Source organism: Gadus chalcogrammus, chromosome 8 (assembly GCF_026213295.1).
Source record: "Gadus chalcogrammus isolate NIFS_2021 chromosome 8, NIFS_Gcha_1.0, whole genome shotgun sequence".
Lineage (NCBI taxonomy): Eukaryota > Metazoa > Chordata > Actinopteri > Gadiformes > Gadidae > Gadus > Gadus chalcogrammus.
In genome coordinates this window covers 9,766,015-9,785,825 of record NC_079419.1, presented here as the reverse complement: position 1 = coordinate 9,785,825, position 19,811 = coordinate 9,766,015, and the positions used below count along the sequence as shown (strand labels likewise).

Here is a 19,811-nt window from a genome sequence, read left to right as displayed (position 1 = left end):
ACGTACTGCGTACTCAAATTTTGAGTACGCAGTACGGACAGTACGGGTATTGGAACACGGCCATGGTGTATACATGGCTGTTACGTGGTAGTGCGGGGTCTTGTGCTGTTTTTGTTTGTTTTGCACTAATGTCTTGCTTTTGCCTCCTGCACTCAATCATTTCAATCACCTCCTGGAGGTGGAGCCTTGTGGCTGCAGGTTGCTGGTTGGCTCGCCCTGATTGTTGGCGCCGCCCCCACACATATAAAGCCAAGTGGAAGATGGTGGCTCTCTCTCTCTTATTTGAGCACAGACGCTGGCACACTTGTACCTTTTGTCAATTCTGTTACAGATATATATGTTAAAAAAATATATGGTTATTTGTTGTTGCTCTTGGTGGTTAGAGAGCAAGCGTAGCTATATAGCTTCCACTGTTTTATTTTGTCCGCTGTCGGGCACGGAAGTTAGATAAGCTGAACCTCCAAGGCAGTTAGCGTGAGGTTTATCCTTTGCATTTTTCTCCCTGTTATGGTAATCACCTAGGCTTTTTCTGCAGGCAGGGTTTTTTTCTGGTTGCTGCTACTAGTTTTCCTTGTGCGAAACCTTACGATCATTGTCAACCATAAAATATTGTTTTTCCCCAAAACCCTGTCGTCCGTCTTTATGTTGGGTTGTCCAAAGGCTGTCCAAAGGCTGTTTGTTGGACGCCGTAACAATGGCCCTGTCGCGACAATTAGCAAATATAGGAATTTGTACGACAAGTAGAGTATAAGTATTAGCTATCTTGCATTGCAACATTCGCAATCCTTCAGGGATCAACAGGTTTGAACCAAAATATGACTCCACAAAAAGCCACTCTGTTTCATTTTACACTCGCAGAACAAGTCATGTGGTGCCCGATTGTCCCGGCCAGGGCTCTTATTTTGAAGTTCCACACTGGACGCTGTTTGGCGATGGATGTTTTGTGCCTCTCGCAAGGCAACAGTAGTGTCCACGGCAACGCGCTGTCCTAAGCATTTATCTGTTCTATGCGGCCTCACTCCTCTATAAGCTGCAGGTTGCATGCGTTAGTCAAAAGGCGCCAGTGTTCCCCTTGGCGCTCCAGTATCTGATGTCTGCCGTCTCACCAGTCAGCTCATTCATTACCTGAAGCTGCGTCGTAAAATATGCCGAGGTGCAGGTTCGAACGCCAACGGCCATTCATCCCCAGTCCTCCTTTCAGACACCCCAGACGTGACCCTAGCTCCTGTATTTAGTTTCCTTGTGTTTCTTCTGCTGCCAGTTCCTTTGTTCCACTGGTAGGCAGTCAGAGAGCCACTGGTCTGCGTCATTCATTAGTGTGATTCACAGACATTAAGGGCGGTTGTAAATCTAACTAGCGTTTGTGTACATTACACCAAATTACCCAAGGGCGAAAAGTAAGCTCCCGTCAGTTTGTAATGAGCTGTGAGCTACGTGGGATACACTCTCACCAAGACCTTCATCCAAACAAAGATGCCACTCTGAGCCATGAGAACGCAAAGCCGCTGTAAAAAGCAGACGCAATAAATAAATGGGCTAAACTTGGTGGGTGTTTAGACAGTTTATTAGTCCGAGGCATCAGTGCAAGATTAAGGTATATGTTTCACAGACTCTAGGCGGTTGGAAAACAAGCTCTTTTACGATGTTGAGTCTTGGATAGCTTTTATGTACAGTATGTATAGATCTTTACATAGACAGAAAATGAATCAGGGTGTTTGTTTCTGAATGTTTTTTTTTTCCCTTAAAGTAAATAATATATCGATGTTACTTTTTAGCCTGATCAATACCAAGGTTATGGCGTCACTTGTGCCTCCTTTCCTCTGTTCCTCTGGCGTGTGTGAAACGTAACGTTTGCTCCCTGCTTCCGCCCCTCCAGACCTGAAGAACAAATGGCATCTGGTGGTGGACCGGCTCACGGTGCTGTTTCTCAAGTTCCTGGAGTACTTCCACAAGCTGCAGCTCTTCATCTGGTGGCTGCTGGAGATCCACATCATCAAGATCGTGTCCTGCTACATCATCCTGGTCTCCATCAAAGAGGTACGCAGCACGACAGCCGGGACCACAGCCGCAACGGGTCCGGCTCCTCTACTTGAGGTCGTAAGGTGCACGCTTACAAGCTAGTAAAAACAGGCCAGGTGCCGTAGCTGTTGGTGGCTGTTGTCGGAACACGTGTCGTATCGGTGTTGGGGAACTTCAGCTGGCGTTCTACAGGTGGGCGTCGGTGTTTGTTGGGGCAGTGCACAAGCAGTTTTCTTTTTCACTGGAAACACGGCATGGTACAATTTAGTCAGGATGTACATTGTGGGAAACGGACAGCTGATGTCACCCAACGACATGTTTTATTTGGAATAGCTGAGTGGAAGAGGTTCTGTCGAATGGTGACTCAATCTGCAGCCGGTATCTTTCTTGCCAAATAGGGGCTGGTCTCACTAAACAGCTTCCTGTCCCCTTTTGACGGTTGTTTCACCCCTGAGACGCCTGGGCGTGGAAGCATTGCCTCGTAACATCAACAGCACGTCAAGTGACGCATTAAGGCCCCCTCCTCCCCTCCCCCCCCCCCCCCTCCCCTCCCCCCCTATCTCCCCGTACCCTGCCTCCCTTTTAATTTGACATAAAGGCCTGGGAAGGGATCCGCTCGCCTGCTTTGTTTCGTACAGCACTATGAGATGTTTATTATTCATTGTGCTGAATCAGCCCGATCTGCATTGATTTGAACCGCAGAGGTTTGAAAGCCAAGCCCACAGTGGTAGGTCTTCACGCTAGAGGTGTTCCCGAAATTAAAAGCAAACTGCTTGGTCGCTGCTCATGAACTTCAGCACAGCCAGGGAGAGCAATGACTGCTGGTTGAGTGAGCGCGCGTGTTTTCGATTGCGCGTGGTCGTGTGATGTGTTTGTCATGCCATTGTCCCCTGTTAGATCTAACCGTTTCTCAATGTCATATCATTATCGTCCTTTTTCCTTTCCTTTCTTCTCTTTCTCCCGTTCCTCCATCTTGTCAATAGAAGCGTGGTTAATGGGCCAGCTTCTGTATAGACCAGTGTGGTTTACCGACATAAAAATTGTGTGTGTGTGTGCGTGCGTTGTTTTATGTCTCCCCGTCAGGTGTCCCTCTTCAACTCGGTGTTCCTGGCGTCCTGGGCCTTCGCCCTGCCCTTCACCCAGGTCCGGCCCATCGCCTCCAGCATCTGCACCGTGTGGACGTGCGTCATCGTCATCTGTAAGATGTTGTACCAGCTGAAGTCCATAGATCCGGAATTCTACTCCAGCAACTGCACCCTGGTGAGCAGACACAACATCGCTGCCTTGGTTTTTTTTTAGAGCGGAAGGCTGGTAACCGGAAGGTTGCTAGTTGGATCCCCGGCTCCTCCTAGCGGAGTGTCGAGGTGTCCCTGAGCAAGACGCCTCAACCTTACTGCTCCCGACGAGCTGGCTGTCGCCCGGCGGGGTCGACTCCGCCCCGTCGGTGTGTGAATGTGGGCATGAATGGGTGAATGTGAGGCAATACATTTACCTTTTAACATTCGGAATGTAGTATGGAGACTTCATATCATTGGTTTCTATCGATTTATTTAATGTATGCCGTAGTTGATCGACTAACTGTGGCTGACACCCCTCCTCTATCCACAGCCAGCAGGCTACGAACTCAAAATAATGGAAGAACTGACGAGTGAGTCTGTGCTTTATAAAGAGCCGGTGGATCCAGCCAACTGGGTGGGCCTCATGAAGTCTGAACCCCTGTTGGAATACCTGCGGGTAAGCACTGGTCTTACTGGGAGGGGAGATGCATGCAAGGGTGCAAAAATCTATAAAGTAAAACATTTATGAAATTGCATGGAAAGAGAAAACGTTGTATGGGATATGTTAAAAACAAAATACATATTCATGGGATCAGCTCTGTGGTGCAACAAAGAAAACCTTTGCATGTCAAGTTGACCTATCTAACTATTTGCCCAAATCATTCCCACGACCCCAAACGTACGTAATGGCCATGCCCGAATTCTTCCCCCTCTGAACGAATTTTGTTTCGCCCGAAAAAATCAAAGCAGGGATCGACGCACCGTTTCTGCGTACAAAGTTCCTCTGTTTTCACTATTCCCGCTGAACTGCGTGTGTCGTGTGTCAGAACAACCTGTTGATGCTGGCCATCCTGGCGTTCGAGGTGACCATCTACCGCCACCAGCAGTACTTCCGGCTCCGCAACAAACTGACCCCGCCCGCCGCCCGGATCATCTTCCACGGCATCACGCGCCAGCACCTGGACCAAGGCATCGTCAACTTCGTCAAGTACTTCGTCAACTACTTCTTCTACAAGTTCGGGCTGGAGGTACGCCGGGAGAACCACGTCGAACCGTCAACGGGGCCTGTTAACGCTCTCCTCAGTGTTCCCGTGCAGGGAATATGTAAACGGACTCACTGGGAACGCTTGGCATGATGCTATGTTTACCTGAGGTGATCACAACCATCAGAGATTGTAGTCAGCACAGTTGATGATCTGTGTGTACCACGTTGAATTGTGCCGGAATAATGCCGATATAATATTGTTTTATGTTGTTTCTTTTATTTAGATATCATCTGGGATGGTTTTTCGTTTGTGATGAAAAATAACACGAGGAAGCAAAGGAATGAATGTCTCTATTTACATCTTGGTCATTATATCCAAATGAATAATGATCAGGAATCAAACGATTGGGAATCAGGGACACAAATAATAACCTAATGGATGTTCTTCATTCCATCTATGGTTTATATATATATTATGTATATATATCCTCTGTACATATTTCTTGTCTCTCTCATCTCTCACCCACTGCTTTGTGTCTTTTGTTCTGCGGCTGCCGATTGATTGTTGGTCACATGACTCCCCTAGACGTGCCTGCTGCTGGTGGTCAACGTGATTGGCCAGCGCATGGACTTCTACGCCATGCTGCACGCCTTCGCACTCAGCGTGGTCATGTACCGCCGCCGGAGGAAGGCCATCGCTGAGATCTGGCCCAAGTACTGCTGCTTCCTGGCCTGCATGATCACCTTCCAGTACTTCATGTGTGTGGGGATCCCCCCCGCCGCCTGCAAAGGTACGGCTGGATGTCGGAGTGGAGAACAATGCGATGGATTGATAGTAGTGATCGACCGATATATCGGTATATTAAAAAAAAATAAAAAAAAATCGGTATCGGTCATCGGCTAAGGCTGATGAAAAAAAATCGGTATCGGCCCTAAAAAATCCATATCGGTCGATCCCTAATAGATAGATACAACTTTATTAATCCCCCGTAGGAGAAATGTGTTTGTTGCAACAGCCCAGCAGCAGTGGAAAAAAAACCGGATAAAAATACAATACAATACAATAACAATACAAAGTACTAATGAAAACAAAAAGATGCTAAGGTAAATGCTAAACTAAATGCTAAAGTCAAGACAAGACAAACAGAACAAACAACAACAAACAGAGGAAACAAAACAGACAGTATAAATTATAAAAGTGTAGTGTAAAGTGTAAATTATAAATTATAAAGTGGCTAAGTACCAGAAATGCAATGTACACAAAGAGAGAGAGAAACAAAGATTCAGTGGTTCATGCAGAAAGAGTATAATGATCAGAGTTTACACACTCAGAAGGGATTGTTATGTTGCGTTGTGCTCCTTGTTCTACCTCATTAGTTGTTGGTGGCTGGTGGACTGAACACAGAAGCTGAACAATAAAGTAGTCTGACATCAGTTTACAGAGCTAATCTACCGTTTGACCGATATACATCGATAGCCGTTGGACAGCGGGCATAACATTGCCTCTGGCATCTCATGGTAGGCAATGTTTTCGTATCTGGAATGACTAATATTTGCTGCTCCTTTTGTGTGTGATTGCTTTCAGACTACCCTTGGAGATTCCCCAACTCTGGCACCGAGTCCAACGTGGTCAAGTGGCTCTATGTTCCTGACTTCCACACAAAGCCCAACCCAATGTTCCTGTTCTGTACGTATATTTCTGGGTGTTCTCTATACTGCAGACAGGTTTCATTTTGTCAATGGAATGTCATGCCAGGTTTTCTGTTAAATGCCCTCTTCTCTGTTCTCCTTTATATTTGTATCTCTTCTCCTCTTCTCTTCTCTCCTCCTTTTCCACCCCTCCTCCTCTCCTCCTTGCCTCTCTCTGCCGCTCCTCTCCCCTCCTCCTCTTCTCATCATACCTCTCTTCTCCTCTCCTCACCTTGCCTCTCCAACTCCTCTCCTCCTCCACCTCCTCAACCTCCACCACCTCCTCCTCCTCCTCCTCCTCATCACCTTGCTTCTCCAACTCCTCTCTCCTCCTCCTCTTCTCATCATGCCTGACAAACTCCTCTCCTCTCCCCTCCTCCTCTCCTCACCTTGCCTCTCCAACTCCTCTCCTCCTCCTCCTCCTCCCCTCCTCCTCCTCCTCCACCACCTCCTCCTCCTCCTCCTCCTCCTCCTCCCAGATGACTTCATGCTGCTGCTGTGCGCCTCCCTCCAGAGGCAGGTATTTGACGACGAGAACAAGGCGGCCGTGCGTCTCATGGCCGGGGACAACGTGGAGATCTGCCGGGACCTGGACGCCGCCACCTTCAGCGTGCACAACCCCGTCCCCGACTTCATCCACTGCAGGTACACGCGCCTTAAGATGCACACCACCAGGCTAAAGGAAACCTGGGAGGCCAAAGACCACCTGGCGCACTCTGTGACCAAAGAGCTGGAACATGGGGAGAGGCCCAACATGCTACCAGGGACCGAATGCAATGGAGGGGGCTCATTGAAGACACATGTTCCATAGGGGACGAAGAGGAGGAGTAGTAGTAGGTAGACACCCTCCACCTTCCTTCAGGCTCACATGCGCTCGCCTAACGCCAGGGCAGGGTTACGTTGAGCCTTGGAGGGGGGGGGGCGGACACATGCCTTAGAGCGGATGAATGATTCCTCACTCTCCTGCCCTTTTATTTGCTCCTTAGAACCAAAGGATTAGGTCCTCCACCCAACGGCTAAAGTGTGCAGCGCCTGACTTACCGATGTACTCTGACGTTCCTGCTAGAGGAAGCCGTTTCCTGTGTAACTCTAGAGACGGTAGTACGCAAACCCAGGAGTGTTTCCGTAAAAAAATAAAAACACGCACCCTTTGGTGAAATAGCGTCAAACGTAAAATGGCGGTGGCTCTCGTTTGGCTCTCCCACCACCGTTGAACGGATTATGGGCTGGCCTGGTTGGTGAAGAACGTGTTAGGATTTATACACCGTACAGTTTGAACCTCCCTCTTCATTAGGAGAAAGAAGAAGTGGGCATAGGAAGGGAAGCAGCGATAATCTCTGGGCTCAGGGCAACGGAACGGCCAGCGAAGCACCGCTGACCTGCAGGCATTGATTCGTTTGTGCTCTTCTCATCATCCCACTGTTTTTGATGTGCAGAGTGGGCAAGTCTTTTATTAACGCACTCTGTGTACATCAACACAGCCCCCCCCCCCCCCCCTGCCCCCAGCGAGTCCAGAGAAAGAGATCGCCGCTCTGGCCCGAGCCGCCCGCAGTGCCCGTCCAGCACTGCACTTATTTCACTTGTTTCCCCTCCAGGATCAAATTACGGACTCACAGGGAGGAAGAAGCAAGGGATGGGGGGGGGGGGGGGGGGGGGGGGCGCAGTTGAGAGATAAATCCATAATCCACCAAAAACACTCTGTCCGTCACTCGGCGACTCAGACGCTTTTGCCCTGTACTCTAACTCAATAAATAGCTTTCAAGTAGGGAAGAGGTATTCACCCAGTGCCCTGATCCCCCGCCCCCCCCCAGCCCCCTTGCTGATGAAGAAGGACACTCACTCAGCTATTCCGGCCCATCACAACGTACACCGCCGTCCTGTCCTAACACACTTCATCATCAGAGCCCCCCCCCCCCCCCCCCTCTTCCTCCTCCTCCTCCTCCTCCTCCTGAACAGCCTTAGCCTTCCAACCTTTTTTTACGCCGGCAAACCGCAGGGTTATTAGCGCATGCTACTTCCTATCCTACCTTTCTCCCTGCGCCCTGTGTGCTAATGGCCGCTCTGAGCTACTGCTGCTGCCTCTGTTAATGATGCTGCTGTTCTCACATGAGGGCGAAACACGAGCCATAACTTAAGTCGGCTTATGTGAAGCAAACGGGGGTTCGTACCCATTGATGCGTTCGTATGGGGGGGGGGGGGGGGGGGGCCTACCGTTCTGAGGAGTACCTGGGCTTTGAGCGACAGGGATCACGTTTCAGACGTTGCTGCCCCGCGCGTCAGTCAAGCCTGCGTCTAATTCAGTCACCATGATGGATGGGCGGATGAGCCGCGCGGCAAAGTACCGTAGAAGCCCTGTGTAGACACGCTGCGTAGGCACTGTGCATGCAGCCAGCCGGTCGGAGGTGCAGTGAATGTATCTGCTGGAGGAACCCGGTCAGGCAGACGGATGGTGTTTGCAACCCTGTGAAAGTTTAAAGGGGACGTATTATACCACCAGGTGTTGGTGGGTTTAGCCGTTACGAGCCGTTTTTGAAAATCTGCCTCTTCTGACAAATCACAAGTGGGCGTGTATGACCCATGGTTCTAGATGTATGACGATGGATGAGCAACGTTTGCTTCTGTCCACTGGGTAGGCTGGTAGACAGATCTATCCAACACGCATCTAGGTGGACACGCCCACTTGTGATGTCAGAAGAGGCCGATTTTCAAAACGGCTTGTAACGGTTAAACCCACTAACACCTGGTGGTATAATAGGCCACCTTTGAAAAAAAAAATGAAAAAAAACATTGGTTGTGAAATTCAAACCTTGACATGACATCTTCGGTTATATATATCCTGCATAATATCCGGGTTGCAAACACTGCATCTATTAAGCAAAATGGAACTTATTTTGTTCATCACAAGGTCGGTTCTCCCCATGCTAAATGCTACTGGCAGCTGTCTTCAGCGTCAGGACGTCTTCAGCCGAGGTCACGGCTTAAACATCCACCGTGTGACCCCTCAACCCCCGGCTGACCCCCCTCTCCTGCCTCCAGGTCATACCTGGACATGCTGAAGGTGACCATGTTCAGCTACTTGTTCTGGTTCGTCCTCACCATCCTCTTCTTCACGGGTACCACTCGCATCAGCGTCTTCTGCATGGGCTACCTGGTGGCCTGCTTCTACTTCCTGCTCTTTGGGGGGGAGCTGCTGCTCAAGCCAATCAAAAAGATCCTCCGCTTATGGGACTTCCTCATCGCCTACAACGTCTTCGTCATCACCATGAAGAACATCCTGTCGGTGAGTGCACCACGTCGGCACACCTCAGACCGCTTTGTTTTTTTCCGTTACGAAGTTTGTTCGCGTGATGCAAGGTCACAATGCATTTTATGTTTTCAGATGAATTTATTAAAGATTTCAGAGGTGACATAATATACCACCAGGTGTGAGTGTGATTAGCCGTTACAAGCCGTTTTTGAAAATCTATCCGGCACACATCTAGGTGGTCTCGTCCACTTGTGACGTCAGAAGAGGCTGATTTTCTAGACGACTTTCTAACAGCTAATCACACTCACACCTGGTGGTATAATATGTCAACTTTAATGAAAATAAATGTCTGTTAAGTCACTATCCATCGCCGAATGAGGTAACGCATTGGTGATTGAGCATAGGACCTGCCGATGGCAGCCCTTGTATTCACAGTATAATGATTTTTTACAAAATGGATATCGACGTCGTTACAATTGGGATCTATGGGAATTATTACCGCTCATCGTCAAAAGTTGTCGCCAGGAAGAACAAAAAGAAAATCGTTGAGATTTATTTTTCTGGGTCCACAGAATGTGATGCTTGTGACATTGTATGGCTCCTGCTGTTGTCCTTCTAGATCCTTGCCTGTGGTTACATCCACACTCTGCTGGTGAAGCACTGCTGGTTGATCCAGCTGCTGAGCCTTGCTTGCACCATCAAGGAGTACAAATCAAACGATATCAATCAGGATCACATCGGTAAGACACACGACTCCATCCCACTTTGCCTTGGAGCGTTCAACCTCTCTCTCTCTCTCTCTCCGGGCCTTCTCGTTCGGGGCTCCCAGCTTGTCTGATTTGATTTGGTGAACAAAAACCTTCCAGAGAGGTCCCAATTCAACAAAACAATCTGATTCCCCCACAGCAAGAAAAATAACTAGAACTACATTAGCTTTGTAGTTGGTCCTGATGAAATAGTATCGACCATAGAAAGTCAGGTATTTAACAAGGAAGAAATCCAACCCCGCACAGGCTCCACAAACCCACTATATGTTGTCCTCTCTGCGTTGTTGTTCCTCATCACTTTAGCTCCCTCCCAGGTCGATTCACTCTTCCATTTCAACGTCGGCAAAAATCAATTTGCCGTACTGCTCCAGGGCACAGGTGCTGTTCCTGTTTTAGGGCGGTTCAATATCACCGTAAATGCATCGTTTGGAAAGGGCCACGTGGCAATGCACAGATTCCAATAAAAACAGAAAGAAGCCGACGTCAGGCCGAAGAAGTCAGGGAGAGCCTCTTAACATCGCAGTGGGACGTACTGAGCGGGCGTTTTCTTTGCCAACGCTCGGAACGTGGTACACACCTAAACTATTACTAACAACCCCTTCGACCCTGGTCACTTTGAAGCAGAGACAATCTGCATGGTGTCAGCAGTGGTGTTGGTGCCGTATTGGAGTACACCAAGTATGATCATGTGTCATAATGCAACAAGGCCCTGCCTGACTTTCACATCCCTATTGATCCGGGTGGTACTCTAACACTGTGTATACCTCCCCCACCCCCCCCACCCCACCCCTTCAGATATAGCGGACCAATGCGAGCTCCCCAAGGACGAGGCGGGCATCATCTGGGACAGCATCTGCTTCGCCTTCCTGCTGCTGCAGCGCCGCGTCTTCATGAGCTACTACTTCCTGCACGTGGTGGCCGACATACGCGCCTCACAGATCCTTGCCTCCAGGTAGACACCCCCCCCCCCCCATGCGGGATCCGTGTCAGTCACCACAGAAGGCCACACCCCTGGTGATGTCGGCCACTAGAACCCCAACACTAGTTGTAGATGGGTAAGGTCGACAGGTTGGAGGGGCTACGGCGTAGTTTTGATGAAGTGAATCAGTTAGTGCAAAGGTGCTCTTTGGTATACAAAAACATAGTTTCTAAAAAGATAGGCTGACCAAGGCACTCTTCTTAAAGTTAAAGAAGCTTAAATAAATAGGCTAATTCATAATGGAATTCTTAAAAAGTTGCCAACATGTTTCGGCCATTGTAGGCCTTCATCAGGGCAAAAAGTTGTAGATGGGTCTGAATTCGATGAGGTTAGAACCATGCTATTGTGTTGGTACCCTCTTATCGGATGATGTGGTTACCCACTCCCCTGCTGATAAAGCGTTGATTTGACACACCTGTGCAGGGGCGTTTATAGCCCCGCCCGACAGTGAGGAAAAATGTTTATTTTAAAGCCGGCGTTAAGGCTGACACCTTATACCACCAGGTGTGAGTGTGACAAATGGGCGTGTCCACCTAGATATCATACACCTAGGTGGACACGCCCACTTGTGATGTCAGAAGAGGCAGATTTTCAAACGGCTTGTAATGGCTAATCACACCCACACCTGGTGGTATAGTATACCACCTCTAAGGGGTTTGATCCCCTTTTAACAGCAGTGGGAGCGGAGCCAAACCTCACCATGCATGCCTCCTTTTTCTTCCTTTGTTCTCTGCATTTGGAGACCGGTGCGGTCCAACGGTTGTGCGTTGTGCTTACTTTCTGTGGGTCCCAGGGGCGCGGAGCTGTTCCAGGCCACCATCGTGAAGGCAGTGAGGGCCAGGCTGGATGAGGAGCACAGATCCATGGAGCAGCTGAAGAGACAGTGAGGACACCTCCGCACCACTCAAACACATCGTTCACACCGGCAGAGTTTGAAGCAAACACGTCCCTTTAAGACTCATCTCCCGCCGGTCTTGTGTTGAGTTTGTTTTGCACTTCAAATGCTAGCGGGCAGTTTCGAATATGTCGTCGATGTTTGCTATTTATTCGATTGAATTAGGTTTTATTCACCTTTATGAAGGACCGTAGTCTAGCAACAACATAACCAGATGACCAAGGTGTGTTAACCTCAAATTGCATCCGTGGAGTAAAACTGGTGACTGGTTAAAGCTCTTCTGGGAAGCCAGCTGATTGTACTGCGTGATGTACTTCTAATGTGATAATGTACTTCTAATGTGATAATGTACTTCTATCACTTGCGCTTACCTCGGAAGGAGGACTCACAGGTTGCATTAACCTCCACTGGCCCCTCTAATGACCACTCCACAGTAACATAATGGGGCCCCCATCCTAATTTCCATACGGATCTCTATTTGTTTTGATTAAGTCAGCGTTTGGGCGCGGTGTCTTTGTCCACTCCCGAGCATTAGCTCCAACAGCAACAACATGTATAGATCATTTACCTCACCAGACAAACATAGCGCAGCACATTTGAGCCACGTTAAAATGCAGGGCGAACTCAAATCGCCGGCAGAACGGGCTGGGGCTACCCAGTCTACCTTTTAACCCCCTGTTCCCATCAGGATGGACCGCATCAAGATGAGACAGCAGAAGTTCAAGCGGGGCAAGGAGAAGATGCTGAGCATGACCCAGGAGTCTGGCGAGGGCCAGAGCCTGGTGCCGCCCGAGGAAGAGGATGACGGTACGGAAAAGGCCACCGGCACGGCCCCTCTAGTGACGCGTCACGGTTCACTGTTGTGTAGCTAAATGGGAGAGAGGGGCGGGGTTTTACAGGTTTCAGAGAAAGCTCTTGGTGGAGAAAGGTAAGGGCACGTGTTGTGTTGTAAGGCCTCTATAGGTTGAAGCCCTAACCAAGCTCTACTGTGTAGACAATGTAAATGTGGTAAAAAAAAAAGAAATGTGAGGTTCATTTTCTAGCATGATTTTTACTTTCAGATTTTGCTGTTTTTAACGCAATCAGTTTTTGCTGTTTAAGTTCAATTTATGCTCCTTCTAATCAATACATCTAGGCTTTTTAGGTTACATTCATCTCCTTTTGGTCAATTCATGCTCTTTATTTTTACTTTATAATCTCTGCCTTTGAATCTAAAAAAGAGCAACGTCTTGAGAAAAAAAAAGATAATACAATGTCTTGAGTGATTTATCTATGAAATGTTGCATTGATCTATTTGTGGAATTTTTAGGAGCAGAGCGAACGAAAGCCAAGACCAAAAAAAAGCAGTGGTGGAGGCCGTGGGTAGACCATGCTTCTAGTAGGTTGGCCCCTTCCCCCTCTCCTTTCTTCCACTCTGATTGGCCCTTGTGTCCTTGATCAGAACTCTTTGAGGATTCCCACACTGACCCGGGGCTCTGAGGAAACCTCTGCTATACCAAAAGCTCCTCCCAGACCTTGGTCCTTCTCTGCCTCTGTTTAGGGACCCATTTCTTCAACAGCCTTCATTGTAATTGGATTAAACCAAAGAAGCGCAGTCAAAAGGTGTTAACTCTGGACTTCAGTGTCACTGTTGGTCTATGGCGGCCGTAAACAGACAGGAACCAATAAGAAAACGACCTAAGGTGTGGGAGACTTGTTGCAGAGGCTTTTGGTATACACACTGGCCTTCCCTTTCCTTAGGATCCCACAGTAGGGAATCACTCAGCTGTAACACGTTTTAGTGGCAAAGAGATGAAGCATCCCCCAGCCTTTCTCTGAACACAAGACAAAGGGTGACGGACTCATCCTTTGCATGTAGACATGATCACGCAACAGGTGTCAGCGCACATGTCGAACCATTAAAGTCAAACCTTAATCAATGGTTCGAAAGAAGAAGCGAAAATAAATCCTCCATCTTTCTTCATGTGTGCCTCCCGCTTTGCTGATTGCCTGTTGGTTTGAACCCATGTCTGCACATTCTAGTTCAATGCACTCTCACGTAGCATTTCATTTCTTTTACCAAGTAGTGTGATCATTTCCCCTCTCCAAGGCATTTGGAAGCCAACCTTGTCGTCTTTATATATTTCCCCAGCATACCCCCATCCCACATCCCCTGCCCCCCCCCCCACCCCTCCACCCCCTCACCCCCCCCGTATATTCAGACTTTTCTGTTCAAGGACGCACGGTGTCACACAACTCTCACCTGAAGAGCTACACCCTAACCGCTCAGCCACTCGGCTCGCTCCAAGAGCTGTGTGCTCTCCAAACTAACAACCCCAAAAAAAAAACGTCTCCAGTGTTTGCACTTTTTGTTGTGTTCGTTGCGCTGGTAGCGTATCTGCTCGCAAAAAACCTAGAGTTCCATCATCAACCCATACGATCTGTTGATTATCTTCCTTTGGCCCTGTCCATCTTCCTCCAACGTCATCATCTCATACGCTTGGGAGTTTTGAAACAGTGTCCATCGGGTACCGGCCGGCGGGGGTCGGGTTTGGTGTGTGTCACCTGTCAGAGGATGCAAGGCTGTGTTAAGGTTGTGGCGTTAAGAATCAGGCCTTGAATGTTGGATTTTGTTGGATCGGTCGTCACACACGTCCATGAACGAAAGGGGAGCCATTCGTCATGTCTTTGGTTTTCAAATGTATGTATGGAGGAACGTTGTTATGCTGCTCATAGTGTGAACTTAGGTTTCCTCTTGCCTTGGCTGTGTTTAACTGTGCTTTGCCCCTTGCTCCTCAGTGGTGAGAAGTGGAGATTATTACTTGTTTGAAACTGACAGTGAGGAAGAGGAGGAAGAGGAGGACAAAACCGAGGAGGACCTTCCTAAAAAGTCAGCGTTTCAGGTGAGCTTCCAGGAACCCGGACGTCCGACCCCTTATCAAGTGTTCGGTTAACCCTATAGGCTTCATACACGTTTCAAGACTACGCAATGACTAGCAACCTGACACATTCATTCGATAAAGGCTTGACAAACACATGGTCTAGTGTGCACAGTTGAATTGTACTCGCTCACTAACTCACTGTCTTTAACATTAACAATGATTTTCTACTAACCTCCTTCTGTTTGATCCTTCTCTCTGTAGCGTGCTATCGGAAGCTTTGCCTCTGCTTTGCTGGCATTGCCAAAGTCTATTATCAAACTGCCCAAAACTGTACTGCAGTATGTAATGAAGGCAGGCAAGGTATTTAAGCAAGAGATTCCTGAGCGCTGTGCTGTTGTGTTGCTGTGAAGTCCTGCCAGCTTGATAATGTGCAATGCATCGTAGGCTGCCTCTCCATCCCATGTGTTTGGTCTCCTTGTCTCGAAGCTCCGTGAGGCGTATTTCACCTAACGTCAGGGGCACAGGCACAAGAACAGCCAGGCAGGATCCGTTGGGCAGGCGCCTCATCCAAAGAACCCCACATTAGCGCACCTCGAAATGCATTTTCGGCTTCTACAATGGCTGGCTTCCATGGTGCTTAGATCACCCGGTGTGTCCGTGTTGTACTCTGGGTTTTAACTTTTTCGGAGAGCCCCGAAAGGGAAAAGACATTAAGACAAGTTAACATGGAATGGAAAGGGACAGTGCAACTTTTGAAGCATGTAGAAATGCCTGAGTGATCAGATTAAAGTCTGCATGAACTAGATCCCTGTACGCGTCTTTTTTTCCTGATCCTCTTTTGTGTCAAGATCCCTTCTTTATTAAAATAAATATACAACTCAAGAGAAAGACAATGACAAGCACCGATGTTGCCTGAGACGATGCTGTGTTTGCGTGCATGATTACCGTCGTCGGTTTTGCCTTCGCTCCCCTTTTTGAGTCATTGTTTTACAGTTTGCTGTACAAACAAATGGTTAAGTGGTTCTGCTGTCTCCCACCAGTTCCTCTACCACGCCTGGATCACAGACCCCAAGACGGCTCTCAGGGAGAAGGCCAAAGAGAGGCGCAAGTTCTGGAAGAAGTACACCAAGGGAGTGCGAAGCAGAAAAAGCAAGAAAGAGAGTAGGTTCCAGAACCAAAACAAAGTTGATGGATTATTTGGCAGCGGTGGACTCCGCGTTGACTAACACGTACGTGCCGTGTTCTGTGTGTATGTTTAAAGGTCATGTGACTATAGAGGTAGGAGACCTGCCGGAGGGTGTAGGGGAAGACGAGGACAGCAAAAAGTCTGAAGGCCCAGGTTTGTTGTTTCCCTTTGCCATGACAACTGTAGCCACGGGGACAATAACATCTGTCTATTCACTTGAGTCTGAAAACCAAACAAAACCTCATGGGGTTAAGCCAACACGCGAGCTTCATTTCATGCCAGGAATGTCCATTTTGAGGTTTTATGTCTCTGATGTGTCAGGGAATCCAAAAAATACAATATGTAGTCACATCAAACGTCACATTTAGGACTCTAGTCTAAACTCGCCTTTTTAAAAACCATGTAAAGCGTGCGTGCAAACATAAAGGCCTACCATGACCCCTTTCCCACAGACAACGTCATCAAGCGCATGTACAACATCATCAAGTTCTTGCTGGTGCTGTGCCAGACCACGGTGGACAGTTTCACCAAGTGGATGAATGAGATGTGCCAGGAGCACATCGACATCTCCAGCGTGCTGCGCATCGAGCGCTGCATGCTCACACGCGAGGTCAAGAAGGTACGCTCTGCCATAAGGCTCTAACACAACTGTTTAAGAAATATTGTGCTGTCAAAAATCACTTCACCTAAATACTGCAATACTTCAATGTAATAATGTGCACTTTCAACTGTACATGTGTAATTTAGTATTTATTCCTGTAGTGAAGGACCTCTTGGCCTCATTTGTTGTGCAACCCCTGGGTGTGTACATTTATGCCCTTATGGCATGACATTGTAATCACTGTGATTTTTTTTAATTTTATTGTATGTATGTATTGCTGGACACACTTTATTTTATTATTGCATCTTTCTAAAGTGAATGTCTCATGTTAACTCTCATGGATGGAATAAAGTTCTTGTGTATCTATCTGGTCTCCTCCAGGGCAACGTGCCATCCAGGGACCACATCCACGTGTACTACCAGAAGGCCATGAGGCTCAACATGTCCCGGCAGTCCAGCATGGACCTGCTCAGCGAGGACGACTCGGGCTCCCAGAGGGTCCCCAGACGGAGGCAGGGGCGCTTCCCCATGGGGAGCGGGGACTCCATGGCCTCCCGGGACAGCATCTCCAGGTAGGGGGGGGGGCCAGCGCCCCGGCTCAGCCTATGCAGAACATATACATGCATGCATACTTCCCTCTAGCCATCCATCCATCCATCCATTCGTCCACCCACACTAACACACACGTTTTAATTACTTTTTACCTCCTTCGATATCTAGTCATATTGGCATTAGTAAAGTAAAGTACATAGATGCAAACAAAAACGTGGAGTCTGCATTCACAAACGGATTTGTGCCCTCCAAGTTCAATCAGTCGGCATGTTGATGTTTCAGAGAGGCATGTGCTTGTATCGATGCCACGAGGATTCTCCACTGGAGAATGACGCATGAGGTGCTCAATCAGCCCAGCTACACAGGACTCAACCGCCACTCAATGGACTTTGCGCCATTCGCAACCAGCGACCGTGCCGTTCCCGTGGCTCCGTTTGTGTGTTGTGTGTGTGTGTGTGTCTGTGTGTGTTTGTGTGTTGTGTATCGCGACTGGGGGGGGGGGGGCCCTCATGATTTCACCGCCGCGTCGTACGCATACAATATACTGTCTATTGTATGACATGTTAGCCCCCCGGAGCTAACATGTCATACAATATACTGTCTATTGTATGACATGTTAGCCCCCCGGAGCTAACATGGCGGCTCGCCATCCCCTCCGGCGCCGTCTGTCTGTCCACACCAGCGGGTACACGGAGGCCACCATGCTGTCACGCCAGTCCACCCTGGACGACCTGGACGGCATGCCCGAGTGCATCCCCAAAACCAGCGAGCGGGCGCGGCCCAAGCTGCGCAAGATCTACGGCATGGACGCCTCCAACTCCTCGGCCGACAGCGGGAGCAGCCTCGTGTCCAGGTTACCCCCCCCCCCCCCTCCCCATCTCACCACATACTCACCATCATACTGCATGACATGAGGCACGTCGTCACGTTGATGTGTCTCATGTGGTCTTCACGGCGGGGGGCACCTTTTAACGAGGACTGGTGTCATACTCTCTGTTCTGTGTGGCGTTCTGGGGGTGTGAGCGGGCGTGGCCGGTTGTAAAGTAACCTGTTGTCCCCCCCCCGTCCCCGTCCCGTCCCCCCCCCACCTCCCACGGCAGCGAGGCCACCCAGTGTATCACACTGTACTCCCGGCAGGGGACCACGGACACCATAGAGGAGGTGGAGGACGAACACGACCTGGGAGAAGACGGGCGCCAGGCGGAGCCAAGGGGCTGCCAGGAGCCGGAGGGCTCTCTGGATCCGGGGGGCTCCCAGGAGCAAGAGGGGTCTGTGGAGCCAGGGGGGTCACAAGGGCCAGAGGGCTGCCAGGATTATGAGGGGTCCCTCGAGCCGGAAGGGTCCCCACAGCCAGAGGGGTCCCCACAGCCAGAGGGGTCCATGGAGCTAGAGGGGTCCCAACAGCCAGAGGGGTCCTTGGAGTTAGAGGGGTCCCCACAGCCAGAGGGGTCCTTTGAGCTAGAGGGGTCCCCACAGCTAGAGGGGTCCCCACAGCTAGAGGGGTCCCAACAGCCAGAGGGGTCCCAACAGCCAGAGGGGTCCCAACAGCCAGAGGGGTCCTTGGAGCTAGAGGGGTCCCCACAGCTAGACGGGTCCCCACAGCTAGAGGGGTCCCCACAGCTAGAGGGGTCCCAACAGCCAGAGGGGTCCTTGGAGCTAGAGGGGTCCCCACAGCCAGAGGGGTCCTTGGAGCTAGAGGGGTCCCCACAGCCAGAGGGGTCCTTGGAGCTAGAGGGGTCCCCACAGCCAGAGGGGTCCCAGGAGCAGGCGGAGTGCGGGGATTCTGAGGGGTCCCAGGACCCTGAAGGGTCGGAGGGGCCGGACTGGACTCAGGTACTGGACGGGTCCCAGGAGACGGAAGCCGGGCCCTGGGGAGTGGACAACCCTGCTTGGCAGAAGGATGACGAGGAGGAAGGCCAGGAGGACCAGTGCAGACAAGGGGTCTCCTGGGATTCCTTTGGCCCAGGAGAAGGCCCCTCCATGACGGGGACGGAGACGGAGGAGGGGGCGGGGGCGGGGCCGGCCGGGATCCAGGATCCGGACTACACCACAGATAGCGAGGGCGGGGAGGCCGGTTCGCGCGAGTCCTCCCGGCGCCGGGGCCGGTCTGCGCTGCTCTACACCCCCGACACGGACGCCTCCAAGACGTCCGACGCAGAGGTGCCGCCGAGTTACAGCAAGGTGGTGAGCTTCGACCGCCTGGAGGTCAGCGACGACGACAGCGACATGGACCGCAGGAGGATGGCGATGACCTCAGACAGCCGGTCGGAGGGCAGCACCCGCTCCGACCTGGCGCAGCCCTCCATGATGACCGAGCTGACCGCCAGCGAGCTGCTGCTCAGCAAGTGAGTACCGGTGCAACAACGCCACTATTAACAATAATAATAATAATAATAATAATAATAATACATTTTATTTATAATGCACTTTATATTCAAGAATCTCAAAGTGCTTAGTATTAATCAAAGGCCATAAGGCCATTAGGCCATTAGTATTAATGACACTAATGGCCTGCTGACTGCGAGCATGAGATGGGTCAACACAATGCAACTAGTTATCCATCTTGATCGAATTTGTATGAGAAAGGGACATTTAATTGAAACCTGCAGAAGCCTATGTACATGTATTTACTGCTGCCATCACCTTTGTTGAAAATGTGTCTTCAAGGGCTGATAATCCCATGTTCCCGCAACGCAATGACCACGCCGACGCTTTGACGCGTCCGTGAACCTTTATGGTTCTGCGCCGGGTTT

At 49.9% G+C, this 19,811-nt stretch overlaps 1 protein-coding gene across 1 annotated transcript in view; it reads left to right on the top strand.

Moving 5' to 3' along the window:
* LOC130387250 (piezo-type mechanosensitive ion channel component 2) overlaps positions 1 to 19,811 on the top strand; it is an 82,427-nt gene that overhangs the window by 49,616 nt on the left and 13,000 nt on the right. Inside the window, exons 18-38 of the mRNA XM_056596269.1 lie at positions 1,877 to 2,037; positions 3,103 to 3,279; positions 3,628 to 3,753; positions 4,124 to 4,324; positions 4,868 to 5,072; positions 5,867 to 5,968; positions 6,450 to 6,615; positions 9,007 to 9,250; positions 9,837 to 9,957; positions 10,780 to 10,936; positions 11,757 to 11,846; positions 12,547 to 12,665; positions 13,168 to 13,236; positions 14,637 to 14,740; positions 14,981 to 15,079; positions 15,760 to 15,880; positions 15,981 to 16,058; positions 16,358 to 16,524; positions 16,888 to 17,078; positions 17,741 to 17,911; positions 18,159 to 19,403. Coding sequence (XP_056452244.1) covers positions 1,877 to 2,037; positions 3,103 to 3,279; positions 3,628 to 3,753; positions 4,124 to 4,324; positions 4,868 to 5,072; positions 5,867 to 5,968; positions 6,450 to 6,615; positions 9,007 to 9,250; positions 9,837 to 9,957; positions 10,780 to 10,936; positions 11,757 to 11,846; positions 12,547 to 12,665; positions 13,168 to 13,236; positions 14,637 to 14,740; positions 14,981 to 15,079; positions 15,760 to 15,880; positions 15,981 to 16,058; positions 16,358 to 16,524; positions 16,888 to 17,078; positions 17,741 to 17,911; positions 18,159 to 19,403 — 4,114 coding nt within the window. The remainder of the gene's footprint in view (positions 1 to 1,876; positions 2,038 to 3,102; positions 3,280 to 3,627; positions 3,754 to 4,123; positions 4,325 to 4,867; positions 5,073 to 5,866; positions 5,969 to 6,449; positions 6,616 to 9,006; positions 9,251 to 9,836; positions 9,958 to 10,779; positions 10,937 to 11,756; positions 11,847 to 12,546; positions 12,666 to 13,167; positions 13,237 to 14,636; positions 14,741 to 14,980; positions 15,080 to 15,759; positions 15,881 to 15,980; positions 16,059 to 16,357; positions 16,525 to 16,887; positions 17,079 to 17,740; positions 17,912 to 18,158; positions 19,404 to 19,811) is intronic.